Below are 16484 nucleotides of genomic sequence, written 5' to 3' on the forward strand. Positions count from 1 at the left end.
GGTATAAGGTTAGAGAGGTTATGGAAGTTTGTGATAGAGCTTGGATCTTAGGTAGAAATGACTGTGGGGCTGTGGTAAGGAGGACCAGGTTTTGGAGAGATATCACCGGCAGTCAGGAGATGCAGAGAGAGTGTTAGCAGGTGGGAGGACGAGAGGGCATGAGAGGGCTGTCTGTGTTAGGAGACAGAGGATTGTATGTTGAGGAACAGATCTGAGGAGGTGAGATGGGTGGGGAGGATGAAAGGAGAGATGACCAGTTTCTTGAAGAAAAGAAAAAACAAAAGGGAAATGAGCCTCACCGTGTGAATAGTAGGTAGCGTCCAATCTTGCAGCTGGGACCCAAAGTCCGTCTGGCCACCGGATATGAGCAAAAAAAGGGAAAGAAGGAACGTGGGTGGGTCTTGATCTCTTTACAGGAATTGGGGGCATTGCTTTGTATTTACAGGAAATGATGAAAATTTGTTATCTCTTTATAGGAAGTGGAGGCAAGTCTTAGTCTCTACAGGAAGTAGGGCGGGTCTTTATCTCTCTAAAAGAAGTGGTGGCAGGGCTTTGTCTCTACAGAAAGTAGGGTGGGTCTTTCTCTCTCTAAAGGAAGTGGAGGCAGGGTTTTGTCTCTACAGGAAGTAGGGCGGGTCTTTATCTCTCTAAAGGAAGTGAAGGCAGGGATTTGTCTCAACAGGAAATAGGGTGAGGCTTTATCTTTTTACAGGAAGTAGAGGCAGGGCTTTGTCTCTACAGGAAGTAGGGTGGGTCTTTATCTCTTTACAGAAAATGTAGGCAGTGCTTTGTCTCCACAGGAAGTAGGGTGGGTCTTTATCTCTCTACAGGAAGTGGATGCAGGGCTTTGTCTCTACAGGAACCTTCCTGTGGGTCTTTATCTGTTTACAGGAACTGGAGGCAGTTCTTTGTCTCTACAGGAAGTATGGTGAGGCTTTATCTTTTTACAGGAAGTAGAGGCAGGGCTTTGTCTCTACAGGAAGTAGGGTGGGTCTTTATCTCTTTACAGAAAATGTAGGCAGTGCTTTGTCTCCACAGGAAGTAGGGTGGGTCTTTATCTCTTTACAAGAACTGGAGGCAGGGCTTTGTCTCTACAGGAAGTAGGGTGGGTCTTTATCTCTCTACATGAAATGGTAACAGAGCTTTGTTTCTACATCAAGTATGGTGGGTCTTTATCGCTACTGGAACTGGAGGCAGGACTTTGTCACTGTATAGGAAATTAGATATAAATGAGGTGGAAATTTGCTTAGTATTTGACACATTTTTAATGTGTGGGGCAATAAAGAGTAACAAGACATTTGAGCTCCTATCCACTTTGTCTCCGGGAGTGTAATTAGACACAGTACTTTGAATCTTATATCCTGGACCAAAGGAAAACGGTACCTACATACAGTTTTGGGTCAATGTAATAACTTGACACTAGACTTGGAATAAAACACACAACACATTTGTATCATGATATAGTTTGTATTCTTCTTTAACAATACCAAGCTTTAGACAGGGACTTACAGAAGCCTATACACTACCGGCAGATACAAACTTCAGAAACACTATTTACATTCAAAAAGATACATCGCGCACCTGCTCCCCCCTGCCCAGTGCTTCTTGATTTCCCTTTAACCCCTTCACTTTCAGGGATGCCTGCAGCCTCCACCCCTGACCGCAAAAGTGTTAATTCTCTTCATTTGGAGCTGGAGGATAAACACCAAGTGTGAGCATTCATTTGCATTGTCCATAAAGAACAATGCCAGGAAAAAAATCACTCTGCGGGGTTACTGTTTCTTCTAAGCTGAGTTAAAAACCAAAGAGTTGGACATGAAGTGGCAATCATGCTGTTCAGCTTCTACATTGCAAGGATTACAAAGACCTTGCACAACCTGTGGTCCAAGATGGCATCATCAGCCAGCAGCCTTTTGGCATCCTTGGTTGGGTAACCATTGGCCGGCTAATGGAGACTACAATGGAACAATAGTACCACCATGTATAACATGTAAGAAATGGCAGTTGTGGTATAAGCTTGGATGGACAGTCTTCAACCCTCTTGCACTTCATTACCATAGTTTTCAGCTTAAGCCCTATACAAACATTATATTTTACTTGAACATGACCTCAAATTAGGTTTTTTTTCAACCTTTCATCAGATGTACCTCTGAATTCCTCTATTTGTAGTAATGGCATTATATATAATTACAAGGAAATAAATGTGTCCTGTGCTACAAAGAACATTGGCAAATTGATATAATGGTGGCTTATGCAAAGGTAAAAAATAATCAAGTAAGCAGTCACATGTGTTGAGATGGTGAATGATGGAGAAAATTCATGATTTAATCAGTCATTTATCATTATGGGAGGTTACCGATGTTTATAGCATATCCATTGACTAAGCCGAAAAGTTGTGATACGTGCAGGTTCCTGCTCAAGGGACCCAACCTAGAATGGAGGAAAGAGACAGTTGGCCACTTGTACGTGTCTTTCTATCTTTATGGGTATTAAATGGGTAATCCCACTCCTTACATATAAACCATCATCAAAATATGGCAGACATGTCAGATATTTTTGAGACTTCCTTAGAGAATGGTAGCACATGGTAGAGATCTGTTCTAAAATATAGCAATGGGTCCCCATCTATCAGACATTTATGGCAAATCTTTTTGCTATTTCATAAATATTTACGATGTGATCATGGACCATGTAGATTTTAAATGATGGAATCCATTGTCGTACTTGGAGCTACCAGAGAAAACGATCTTGAGGGCCTAGCTTCCATCTCTATGTCCACTTATAATTACATTATCATTGAACACACACAACATATCAGTAAGCACTAATTGATTACTGTATTTGTGAACCAACCAATAAGACATTGACCCTAATGGCAAGCGAGTGGCTCCAAAAGTCACCTCCAAATATTCTTGACTTCTACTTGACCTTTGGGGATAATGGTGTTCAAAGCTTTTGGACCTACAAGAACATCTAATGCATTCTTTCTCTACTCAGTCATTCATGAACATTCTGAACAGACCATGATCTAGTTTAGAAGTCTTCGAGCAAGTGTCCAGACATAGTTTATCCATTTTTTAAGAACTAAAGAGTGGCACTTTATTTTGTCAATCAACCCAAGAAATAGACTTTAATAATGAGTGATTGGCTCAAAGTCAGCTCCAACTTGGGTTGACTTCTGCTTCATATTTGGGCACCATTATAGTCAAAGATCCTGGACATACAAAACCCTCCAATGATTCTCAATGAAAACCTTCTCTATCTAGCTTCTAATGACCTTGCTTTATGACCACTAGTAAGCGATTAAGCTAGTTTAGATGTCTTAGAGAATATTCCCAGCAATAGTTTACCTATTTGCTAAGAATTAAAGAGTAGCCTTTTATTTTTGTTCACTAACCTATAAGAGATAGGCCTTAAAGACAAATGATTGGCTCCAAAGTCAACTCCAAGTTGGGTTGACTTTCGCTTAATCTTTGGAGACCATTATGGTCAAAGATCCTGGTCCTACAAGAACATCCAATGGTACTTGATGAAAACTTTTCTCTATCCAGCCATTCTTGACCATGGAAACGATTGAGCTGGTTGATGTCTGAGCTAGTATGACTAGCAATAGTTTATCCATTTGCTAAAAATTAAAGGGTAGCCCTTAATTGACATTACCTTATATTGTGAATCTATAGGCATCAAAATGTTAATCACAGTGTCTGACAAGGCAGTTGTAATGAGTAGATCATATGCAGCTAGAAACCAATGTAATTTTGATTGAGGTCCATCATGGAACTCATGACTGTTTGATGTGAACATCGGACAACTCCAAGACGTAGCCTCTCCCATAATGAAACATTTATGACCATATTTTTCCTGGCACTGTAGGTTAGTATATTCTTCCCCTTCACATATCCAATCAATATCCTGATCAATACTCCAAAAAATTAAAAACCAAACAAATTTAACATCTACAGTGAGATGTGATAACAGACAGGGGTGGTGGTGGTGGTTACTCAGCTGAAACAAATGATACCCTTTATATATACACAGTAATTCTGTCTGAAAATATTCTGCTGAGGTTTCCAGGCAGTCACATCTGGGGTGGAAACACTGCTGCATGTTCCTGCAGAAACATTGGGGCGATGGGTAATAATAGTCACAGGGCGGACACTGAGGCACAAGGGGATAAGGTGTTTGGCATGGATCGTCCCAAGCACCTTCGCCATAATGCTGCACCTGCCTCCTGAGAAAGACACTGGGATACAAGGAAATTTGTTCTCCCTTGGTCCTGATATCCTAAATAAATGAAGAACTTTGCAAAAGGCTAGCCTGACTGCTTATCATTTGCTGATCAGTTCTGCACTGAGCATGCAATAAACCCTGTAATCAATGACAGACCCCTTTAATTTCAAGAAGGCCCCACAACCAGTAACAGAGGGGTCTAATCGGTTTGTTGCCTTCATTGCTCCTGAGATGCACACCATGCAGAACTGAGCACACAGAGGTTGTTGAGTAAAGCCTATGTTATAGCCTGGAGCATATAGTACGTATGCACCGTAACCAATAGTCAAATATTAGCGAATAGACCCCCAAGTTGCATGAATGGAGGGCAACTGCATGATTGCCATTGGCTACTTCCTGGTCTTACTATATACACAGCATTGAATAAGCCTATCTTATATAAAAAAAAATGCTACTTACCATGGCAATCCAACAACCCACTGCAAAATTGTGATATGATACATTAGCTTTTGCCGAAAGAGAGACTATGAGAATGTCAGACACGCGTTTCGCGCAAATGTCTAACGTAAATGCCCCCTCTCTTCCAGACGAGAGGCCGTGAACAAAACAGCATAAAAAAATAATACTTTTTCATTACTTCTTTCTTCTTCAAGGGGAACTCACTGTGATTACAAGGGAAGGAGCTAAGATGATTGCCCACAAAATCTGGCTCATTGATTGACAGATGTGAGTGCTGAAGGTATATGATGATGATGAGACATACAGAAGATTTTGCCATGTAGGGAAAAGCACACATATGCATACATTGTTCAGATTTCATGTATTTTTTTTATCTCTATTTTTTTTGGCAAGTTGCGCTCAGATAATGAGACCCACAGAGCTGCTGGGTCCTTTGTGAATTTTAAACACACTGAAAGAGACAATTACAAAGAAAAGACACCATAGAAAAGTAACACAGTTCTCGTGTGAATGCGAAACTTGGCGTGAAAGAGAGAAATGCATTTTTTTTTTTACTTTTTTCTTCCTTTGGTTTTTCATTTTTTTTTTATTTTTCACATTTATCGATGAGTGTCCTTCTTCTTTTATCCTTTGTTGTTGGTTTTTTCACCACTTTTTGTTCATTTTTTATTAAATAAAATGAGAACACTGGTACCCATCCTTTACAGAATCTGTTGGCACCTATACATTTGCTTAGTACAAGTCATGGAGTTGCAGTCCAAAAATAGTACAGCAGTTCGACCCATTTGGTGCAAAAGAGACTCGCCACATAATATACGACTTGCTACTCTAGCACCAAAATGGTTATTAGATTTGCAAGCGGAAAATAAATTCTTCAGATCCATCTAGTTCTTTCCATTGTCCCCCTAAGTGTTCTTTCTTGATTATTTCCCCTACAACCATCCTCCATCAAAAATGTGTTTTTTTTCTTTTTCTTTTTTTATTCTATAGCAATATTAGGGACAACCGGAGAGGTTGCACCAGAGCTGTCATTACCCCCAGGAGCCTCCTTTTCTTTTTTGCCACTGTATTGACCAATGAAGGAGCCATCCTCATTGAACTGGACATCCACACTTCCGCCATAGTCAGCCAAGCTGTCATCACTTCCTAGGGGCTTGACGTCACCATTGAGGGAAGGTTGGCTGCTATTGAATGGTTTCTCGTCATTATCACTGGATAGAAATGAAAGGCAAATGTGGTTAGCACTGTCACATAATTTCTTTTACATTTAGAGGTCATATAACTTTAACTTTTGGGACTACTGCAAATTTTCTAAACACACCCTTCTATCTTTCAGCCTTCATTCTGTGATTCGGTGGGTGACTGTATGCAATTGCATGAAATGAACGTTGTCCTGGTTCAGAATCTCCCATCTTACCCAATGGGAACAGTAGAAAATTATAAGTTTTTATGGATAACTAAACAATGTCGACCGGATGTTAGAAAAACAAGTCTGAAGGAAGGCACAGAAGGAAGATCGATAGAAAGTTTGATATGTATGATTGCATGGGAGGATTGCAAAACAAGGAACAAAAATACAGAATTCAGGCAAGACATCAAACTTAAGGGAAAAATTTCAGAAAAAGCAAAAAAAAAAAAAAAAAGGTTTGGACATTGATGGGCACGTCCCTCACCCCACAAACCATTACTCTTCCTGTGATTTGAAAGGCTAACCTGATGCTGATAAGTCTACTGCTGGACTTAGTTCTTTGAATTTGGCATAAATCTTGCTCATATATGTTAACACAGTCATCCAGAGTTACAAAAAAATGGTTGCTTTCTTTCAAAAAACAGATTCTACCCATTGTGAGTGGAATGGCGTTTGATGTGAATAGGGATGAGCTATACACGAATTTAAGAAAGGTGTAGCATTGATTATGAAAGAAATAGCCATGTTTGTTCAATTTTGAATAACCCCCTTTACTGTAAGGTTTTTTAAACATCACAAGATCCTTATTTACTTAAGGTATGAATACATGGTATATGCCCATGAGCAGCCCATCTCCTTTTTCGGATTGCGAGATTCATTACCCACACCATCATAATATAGAATATAGAAAGGGCACTCCATAAACTAGGTCTTACCACCTTTTGAAATAAGGGTTACAGCTGGGCTCTCTCTATCCAGGGGTCCAATAGCAGTTGCATTTGTTACATCTAAGCCCTTAGGGACATCAGATTAATGTTGGACAAATCTGGTGGGACTGGCCAACTATGCAATAATTGGGGCCTTTCAACTTTCTTCCAACATCATGAAGGTCAGGCACTTTTAACCCAACATCACAAAAGTCAGCAACTTTGAACTTCCAATCCTTTTGTGTAACTAAGCATTCAACGTATGAGGGTTTTGGGAGAGAAAGCTATTAGCCGAGACAACTATTTAAAGTGTATGGCCTCATTCCTGAAAAGTGGGACACTGTACAACACAAGAAACGTACGACTTCCCAAGCATAAAGAAGAGAGGCACGATGCCAAAGTGATGACCATCAGATTATCCATGTTCAACAGCCAATATGGAAGGTAAGGAGAATTGTTTGCAAATTATTGTCTACAATAAGCTTCTAACATCCAAAGTCAATATGACTTATGGGAGGGGTGGACATTGCCAAAATTCTGTACAACACTCAATGCTTACTGGTCAAAGGTCCAAATAAAAAAAACACAAAAGGAGAAATCTGCTATGTACAAGATGCAGAAGGATGTAAGCATTGCATGGGTCATAATAAATGGCTTATAAATGTATGCAGAGACATAATGGACAATGCAAGTAATACTCTAGAATATTGAACCATGCATGGAGACATATCAAATAACAAATGTTGACAAGGTATCCAATATTATTCTATGAATCATTAAAAATTCATGAAAAAGTAGTTCATGTAAAACAACACTCTAGCCTTTGCCTAAAAAGATGACTATACATTTTGCATGTACAGTCACTTTCCTTGTTGACCTCCATTCCCTCCTCCTGCCTCCTTCTCCGCTTAAAGTCCTCTTTAATCCAACGTAGCCGGTAGAGTGGCATGGGCAGAGCCACTGCTTATCGTTTTCTGAGTGATGGACACACAATGATGAGGTTGCGGCTGTGTCTGTCTTTTGGCACACGAAAGACTAAGGCCTGTTTCACACTTCAGTTTTTTTGTGTCAGTTAAAATCCGAAAGTGGATCCGTTGCTAACTGATGTGAACGGATGCCACCGGACCGTTTTTTTGACGGATCCGGTGAATGAAGAATTTTAAAGGAACCTCAGCCCGGGGAGGAGAGAGAGAGAGAGAATTTTTTCCGTCCGCCAGAAAGGATTTCCGGTTAAATTTCCGGCTGACTTTCTTCCTCCGGGCATGCGCACTTTAAAATGTGGATCCTGCAGCAAAAAAACATTGCATGGTCCGTCCAGGCATGTCGGCGGATGAAAAAAATTTGGCGGATCCACAAAAAAACGGATCCAACGGATGGCCATCTGTCAAGATCCGCCGGTAATGCAACTCAATGGGGAAAAAAAAACGGATCCGCCAAAAAAATGGCGGATCCGTTTTTTTAAAAAATTGCGGATTTTAACTGATGGTCAAAAACGGAACTGTGAAACAGGCCTAAGGCATACTGGAGACTTATCACTGCTTTCCCCATGCCATGTACAGTAGGATTAAAAAGATCCAGAATGATGGAATGTGAGGAAAGGAACAGAGATGAGCAGAGAAAGTGATTATACAGTACATGCAAAACGTATAGACACTTTTTAGGCATAGGGTGGAGTTTTGCTTTTATGGACTGTCATCGAGGAAGGTTGTTGGTGCATCTCCAACCATATATGTTCCAAATTATAATGTTCAAGGGGACATTATTTTATATTTTTAGGTCTGTATGGAGACAGTGACTCTTCTAGCTTTCAAACTTCTCTTTTGGAACATGGTCAAGTTGTTGACCACCAACACTACGATTCAGTATCATGGAGACTTAGGTTCTGACAAATCTTCCATATCATGTATCTGCACAGCTCTCTAGGCAATGCTTCTACAGAAGAATGCCTCTGCAACAAGACATCGATATATGTCCTAAGTAATGCTCAATTTTAGCTACACATAGAATAGCATTAGGATAACATAGTGAAAATGAAAGGACAACTAAGTGAAGACATGGATGAATGTTTGGAACTCTCCCTGCTTTCCTTTGACTCTATTTCAGTCAATTTGAGCAGATTTCTAAACTCCTACATGAAGGATCCCATGATTTGCTTAGCGCCTCAATAGATCTCCATCCAAATGACCAAGTAGGAGTGGTAGAAGCAGGATCTGGCATTTTGGCACATGCAAAGGGTGCAGTATAGCGTTACCGATGCATATGTTTTACCTATTTCTAAAGAACGTACTGCTGTTAGAGGAGATAAATGACAGAATGACAGTCACAAGACAATCACAATCACAGACATTAGACTTTTCGAACAACATAAACCGTGAGCATGCAAGGTCCATCCGATGAGGCTGGATGTAGAAATGAGCTAGTTACCAGTGGGTATTCTTTATAGGATATGGTTTATGATCTCACACAGAAAAGAAAACTGTCTTATAGGAACTTGGGAGTCCTGTACCAAACAAGGAGACCACTAGGCGTTGGCTGTTTTATGGAGGCCTGTCTCTGCCGTAGTAACAATGACTTCCACTTTACAAATGAATTGTGGCCAAGCTCATAAGTGTGAATGTATCCCTAAAATGCACTGCATTATTCAGCCCCATAAATTAGATAAAAGCCTATTTATGTAGTAGTAGGGAATTCATAACTTGGGGAACCCCTTTAATAACCTGAATGGGTAGCCGCTGTAGAAAGTAGCAATCCCAATAATTACAATAGATCTTGGGGATACAGGATGCTTGGTGACGAGCCCACTGTTGAAGCCTGTTGTACATTACTGCAGTCCCCCTGTAAGACACCTGCCTTCTATCTGCCCTATTAGGCCATATGGCTGCCATAAAGGGGATTCGATGTTATGAGCCCCAATATAAGCCACAACAGAGAGGTAGAAAAGGACCTAAAAAAATGTATGGTTGGCTATGGCTGAATTATTTCATTTGCAAAAGGTGTTGACTTTACGAGATAAACCCTTTATTGATTCTCTACTATATGCCTATTATACGGGATGCTACCTCTATGAGCAGAAGTGATCCAATACTGCTGGGAATGTTTGCTTTGCCCCATTATAGCAACTTTCTGACTTTAATTTCATTTTTTCAGCCAATGTGAACTTATTAGGACATGTTTGCGTATGCCCATTCCCTGTGTATACTATAAGTGTAGGTTTTCCAATGGTGGCCCCAAGACGAGGGCTCCAAAGTGATACTACGCCGGGTCCAGGGAGCTCTGCTAACATCATGGGAATATCATGTTTCCCTAGAGGAAAGCGTTTCCCAAAAAAGCTGCTTATTATTCCCTTGGGAATTAATTTGGTGGGTGACGCCATACTCTCGCGAAGTTCTACAAATGCAATGTCAGAATTTTCATAGGCATGCACAGAACATGTAGATAGACCTAGAAGACAGGACATTACTATGACTCACATCACACACGGCTAGAACATGCACATGTACACTATAGATCCGTATTGGCAAATGACGACTTTTAATGTATCAAGAAAAATTGAGTTAGATGCATTTTTGGAGATTTCAGCTCCTCGGTACACATTGATACCCCGTCTATGAACTGCAATGAAGTGATACACAGAGATAAGCCATGTCTACATATGGCACGCTGCTCTCTATACTGAAGTATATGGCAAGTTCCCATCGTGCTAGGGATGTGCAGGTGACACCGCCAGACAAGTAGCGTCTTGTCATTCTTAGGATCGATCAGAGGCTCGTAAGTGACAATCTTTAGTAGAAAACTAGTGTGGGCACATAGCAGGCCAGGGGTCCATGGTCACCAGATATTGCCAGGCTGATTGGCTTCTATGGACTTCTGCCCAACTCTTTGACCACTCTAGATTTTATGGATAAGATATTCATAGCATTCACATATAATTTCCCCTGTAACTTGGCAAGGCTTGGGCAGATAAAAATAATGTGTTCTAAGGATGGAGTTTCTTATGGGGGCTGCATGACTTTCGTTCCATTGGCATTCACTATGGACCCTGTCCGGCACATGGAATGCCTGTAAATTCAGATGACAGCCACATTCGCATTAGGTATACAACCATAGGGTGCTTAGGAGGCATCATAATCAAATCTAGAGGCACTACCAACATAAATAACTTACTACAAAAAGGAAAATAAGGATGTTTAAAGAGGTTTTGCTTTTAGATTTTGGTAAAACCAGTTTCCCTAGCTGCAGTTCAGCAGTTTGATAAAAATAAACCTTGTCTTTACTCACCCTCCCCGGGTCCAGTGCCAAGTCTCTGCTGCCGTTACCGGTGTCTGTTATTGCTGACAGTGATGAGACCACCTTGACAGTACTGCAGCCAATCAGTGAGCTCAACAGCTTTGAGCGGCTTGTGCCGTCAACTTGGGCAGGGCAGCTAAGCTCATTGACTGGCTGCAGCGTTGTCAACACTGCTCACAATACCAGTCACCGGGAACATCAGCAGAGACTAAGCGCTGGACTAGGGAAAGGTGAGTAAAGAACAGTTTGTTTTTAAAACAAGACCAAAAAAATACCTTTTAACTCCAAACTGGCTGAGCGTGCCTACTTTTGATTGCGCCAGGATAGTTTTTGAAAATTCCTGACTTTCCTAGCCAATACGGGACCAAGCATGCCAGTGCCACCATTTTTTTTTACTCATGGATTCCTCAAGAATATGGGGGTAAAAATGATCAATAAGCCAATGTATGAAATTAAATTAACCTAAAACTACAGTATGGCCAGTGACCCTATGGACAATATACCAGACATTGGTATACAATATGGTTGTGAACACGCTAAACCATGTCTTAACATGGCTTTCGGTGATAATATAGGATCAGACATATGGTGGTTCACCAAAGATTTGGCTATCAATGGTGACCCGGAATCTGACCAACTTCTTATATTTACTGGAAAGTTGGTTTAGTGTCTCACATGAGTTATTTTCTATCTGTTCTCAAGGATAAAACTTGGGTGGCAATGTTGGCAATGCCATACATCTATCAATGATCTGTCAAGAGGCTCAAAAAGAAATGTATGGACAACTCTACCGAAGAAACTCCAGGGTGACTTCTAAAAAGGATAACCAATATATGTGAATGCTACATGGATTGTATCCTGCCGCTTTAGACATAGATTGTCTTTAATTTAGTTGGCCGGTTAGCTTTAAGAATGATTGACTTTCTTACATCCAGCCATCGTAGTCTTACCAGACAGTTACCAGCCAACCAGCTGCTGGTAGACCCTTCTGAAAATTGAATTTAGCAAAGGCTTGAGGTATAATTGTATAACCATATGATGTAGTCAAGGAAAAATTGATTTGAAAGAAAGCGGCACAAAAGGGTGGAAATAAACTTGATTCAATGAACACCCAATGTGCAAAAAGCGCATCCCCCATCTGTAAGAAGGAACTTTACCGTGAGAGAGCAGCTTACCTCTCCAGAGATCTGATGGCAGCATGGACAAGAGAGTGGAGAACGAATGCAAAAGGTCAGGCACACCAATCACACATGTGCAAACAGTGTATGTGGGCAGACGCCCGGCAGTCGCTTCTAAACATCGGATCATACTGTATATTGGAATCTGTCTCAAGTGTTTCCAAACCATATAACATTGAAATATTACTCTGTCTTTCAGATTGCTGCCCTCTTTAACAATAGTAGGAACAAAGGTGAAATCTACCATCTTTGCATAATGTAGAGATAGAGATCCTGATTCCAACAAAGTGTCACTTACTAGGCTATTTGCTCTAGTTTTCATAAAATCACAATTCTATCAACAGCAGAGGACTAGTAACCTGCTGCCATGTAGTCCTCCATATTCATGAGCTCTGTATAACCCCGCCTCCAATAATGATTGGCAGCTTTCTGCCTATGCAGAATGCATCAAATCAGTGGTGTGAGTAGGATTGTACAGAGCTCCGAACTGCAGCTGGTAAAACTAAGATGTTATCAAAATTGGAGCAGGCAGCCCAGTAAGTGACAAATTGCTGGAATCAGGGTCATGCGTCATTCAGTACATTATGCTGTTCTGAGATGCAGTAGCAAAACTCCGATGAAAGATCCAATTTCAAGAGGACCTGTAACTTTCCATAAATATTTGCTTATTCTGGTGTAAATGCCGCTGTTCTCCTGAATCCAGCGATGTTTTTCTTTTGTTCCTGCACCTCTCCTTTCCTGAGATATGGCCCTCTATCTGTGATATGCAAAAGTAGTCTTTTTACCCACCTGGGTGTGGTTCTCATGAAGAGAGGAGTTGGTGACCACACCCAGTTTGACAGCATCACATACAGGGAAGAAGGGGCCATATCTCAGGAATGGAGAGGTGCAGTAAAAAAGGAAAAACAGTGCCGGATTCATGAGAACTGCGGCATTTACATCAGGTAAGCAAAATACATATTTATGATAAGTTACAAGTTTTCCTTAAAGGGAGTGTCCAGGGAATTAAAAGTATTTTTTTAAAGGTCTCAGATTGATTAAAAGAATAAAAAATAGAATATTCGTCTTCATCAATACCATGTAGCTTTCTTTACGATACTTATCAAGTCCCTGTTGATCTTTACCTCCTGGACCCATCTTGACACAAAAGAATTGGACGCTAATCCAATGACTGGCTTACAGGCAATCTGTCATCTATTTTTTTGTATATAAGCTGCAGCCACCGCCATCAGGGGCTTATCTACAGCATTCTATAATGCTGTAGATAAGCCCCCGATGTAACCTGAAAGATAAGAAAAACGAGTTAGATTATACTCACCCGGGGGGCGCGGTCCGGTGAGGTGGGTGTCGCGGTCCAGTCCAGCGCCTCCCATCTTCTAGAGATGACGTCCTCTTCCTTGCTGCCTGTCGCGGCTCCTGCCAGGTGTACTGATTTGCCCTGTTGAGGGCAGAGCAGAGTACTGCAGTGCGCAGGTGCTGGGCCTCTCTGACCTTTCCCAGGGCCTGCACGCTGCAGTACTTTGCTCTGGCCTCAACAGGGCAGATAAAGTATGCATCCGTAGGAGCCGCGACAGACAGCAAGGAGGATGATGTCATTGCATGAAGATGGGAGACGCAGGACCAGACCGCGACACCCATCGGACCGGACCGCCCCCCCCGGGTAAGTGTAATATAACTCATTTTTCTTATCTTTCAGGTTACATCGGGGGCTTATCTACAGCATTCTGTAATACTGTAGATAAGCCCCTGATGGCGGTGACTACAGCTTATATACGAAAAAATAGGTGACATATTCCCTTTAAGTCTGTCTCTAATGTGGCCAGTGATTGGCTGAACTGGCCTTTATGTTATGTACAGATGGGAACAGAAAGTAAAAAAGACAGCGAGCATCAGAACTTATGGCTTTCCATTGGTACTGAATACATGTAGATGTCATCGATGTATCCAGTGCTTACACTTGGTGGCATTATTGTTTTAACCTCTCCACAGGGTAAGTATTAGTGTTAATCTGTAATGGTATGGATTTGTCATACATGATAAATGAGAATGCAGCAGTAGACCACACATAAGACGAGGAGCTATGACCAATTAATAAACTCACCTCTGCTACATAATTATAATCGACTCATCTAAATCTGGACATTAATTCAACACCTCAAAGTGGCCTGTGCTGAGATTTGCTGAGCCAGTTTTTCTAAGCTGGAAACCCAAGTAATTGTGTAGGATTGTTCCCAGCTGGAAAATATCACTATGGGTTCCAGTACGGTATACTGTAACAATAAAGGTACCACAAAATTCCTTCAAGAAGGATTGTTTATTCTGTCTGGGGTTTAGTAAGATTTAGAAAGAAGAGTCTACTTTTTTTTTTTTTTTAATAAAACAGCACCTCTTTTATCTATGGGATGTACCTGATATTGCAGCAGCCAGGTGCTATCCAAGTAAATCAGCAATACCAGCCATAGTCCATGAGCAAGAGACAAGTGTAAATGTAAAGCATATGGACACAAATTTTCACTTCAATGCATGCCTTTTTTTAGGCTAAAATTTTTTTTTTTTTTGCAATAAGGTTTAATAAAAAATGTGTGACTGTTTGGCTTCTACGGCCTCTATGTATCCCAGTACATAGCTGACTGCAACTTTGGTACTTTGATGTGATCAGAAATCTGTTTAGTAGAAAGTTCAGCATATCAGATATAAGTGCTGCATATCCTGTCGTCAGAATGAGCTCACTGATCGATTCACTGTTAGCTCACTTTTTTTGCAGCCAGCTATGTACAGTGATATACAGAGGCTGTACATGTTAAACAAGTCAATTTTTTTACTTTTTTGGTGAAAATACGTGCATCTAGTAAAGAAAAAAAATGACATTCCCAAATATGCTTGAGGCTGATGAGTTCAGGTGAGGAGAAACACGGCCGGTCTGTGAATCACTGTGTGAATTCTAGCTAAGTGAACATTCAGCACCATGGATAGCAGTGCGCTTCACTGCAATGTCAAAACGATTTGCTGTTCATATGTTCTGTATTTTTTATCATCCTTTCAGCTCTCCCGGCTTCCAAGGCGGTCAAAAGAAGTGACCGGTCCGTTCTTCTGCTTGGAAGCCGCTCATTTTTAATACATGTAATGTGAGAAAAAACAAACGCTGTTGGTAAAACTTCAGCAAAAGATGTCAGAGAAGACATAAAAAAATGACATTTCAGTAAAAACACCATCATTTTCCTTTAGAGTCTTTTTCAGGAACAATTCATCGGGTATGTCAGCATCTAAAAGACGCATGTGAACATGCCCTTGGAGAAAACGTTGGAACAAGACATGTATGTAGTTACAAATATCATTTATACAATGAGATTTTCTGGATTCTATTTTTGATATTCTATCTCTCAATGTTAAAATTAACCTACCCTTAAAATTATAGAGTGTGCATGTCTTTGTCAGTAGGCAAAGTTACAAAATCAGCAAGGGATCAAATACTTATTTACCCCACTGTATATATTGGATGCAATAATGAGACACCATCAATGACAATGTAATGACTTGTAAAGAATTTTGCTTAAAGGGAACCTGTCACATTCCAAAACGCCATTCATCTGCAGATATGGGGTTATTCTGCAGGTTATTAGCGGTCCAAAGCTGCATAGATATCTCCGCTGGTGGGAGGAAATTAACTTTATTTCTCTTGGCGGCCTCCGGCTTTCAGTCATAGAGGCACAGCGGCATGGGTCCAGTCACTGCTCAGTACATAGTGAGTGGCAGCTGTAACCGTACCCCTGTCACTGACTGACAGCTGGCTCCATACTGATGCACTGCTGAACCGGATTTCAGTCAGTGTTGGGACGTCATTACAGCCAACACTCATGGTGCATTGAGCAGTGACTGAAGCCACGCCTCTATGACTGAAAGCTGCCGGGAGAAATAAAGTAAATTTCCTTCCAACAGTTGGATTTTTAGTGCAATGACCGGGCAGCTTAGGAAAGCTAAAGATTAACCCGATATCCACAGGTTAATAACTATTTGGGACGTTAATGATTAAAGGACTTGCGATATTCTCATTTGCATCAATTTATCATTTGGATGATGAACTGATTGTTGCTGATTTTAGAATTGCCTGGAAACAATTCTGAATTAATCTTCTTCTGTTTCCCTCCTCACTTTTAGTTGCATAAAAATTGCCAAATCTGAAAACACAAATAGTATTTGCATAATAATTTGCAGCAG

The 16484-nt window shown here is 40.8% G+C and overlaps 1 protein-coding gene across 7 annotated transcripts in view; it reads right to left on the reverse strand.

Moving 5' to 3' along the window:
- Window positions 1-1447: 1447 nt before the first annotated feature.
- The window catches only part of L1CAM (L1 cell adhesion molecule), a 284550-nt gene continuing 269513 nt past the window's right edge, over window positions 1448-16484 (reverse strand). For 5 of the 7 annotated variants that reach the window (XM_073590771.1, XM_073590769.1, XM_073590774.1 and 2 more), the window contains 2 exons: window positions 12267-12278; window positions 1448-5900 (listed from right to left, as the gene is read on the reverse strand). In XM_073590771.1, coding sequence (XP_073446872.1) covers window positions 5669-5900; window positions 12267-12278 — 244 coding nt within the window. In that variant the 3' untranslated portion in view covers window positions 1448-5668. The remainder of the gene's footprint in view (window positions 5901-12266; window positions 12279-16484) is intronic. The other 2 variants (XM_073590772.1, XM_073590770.1) reach the window with 1 other exon arrangement.

This window comes from Dendrobates tinctorius, unplaced genomic scaffold (genome assembly GCF_039654945.1).
Source record: "Dendrobates tinctorius isolate UK_male_01 unplaced genomic scaffold, ASM3965494v1 ptg000120l, whole genome shotgun sequence".
Taxonomy (NCBI): Eukaryota; Metazoa; Chordata; class Amphibia; order Anura; family Dendrobatidae; genus Dendrobates; species Dendrobates tinctorius.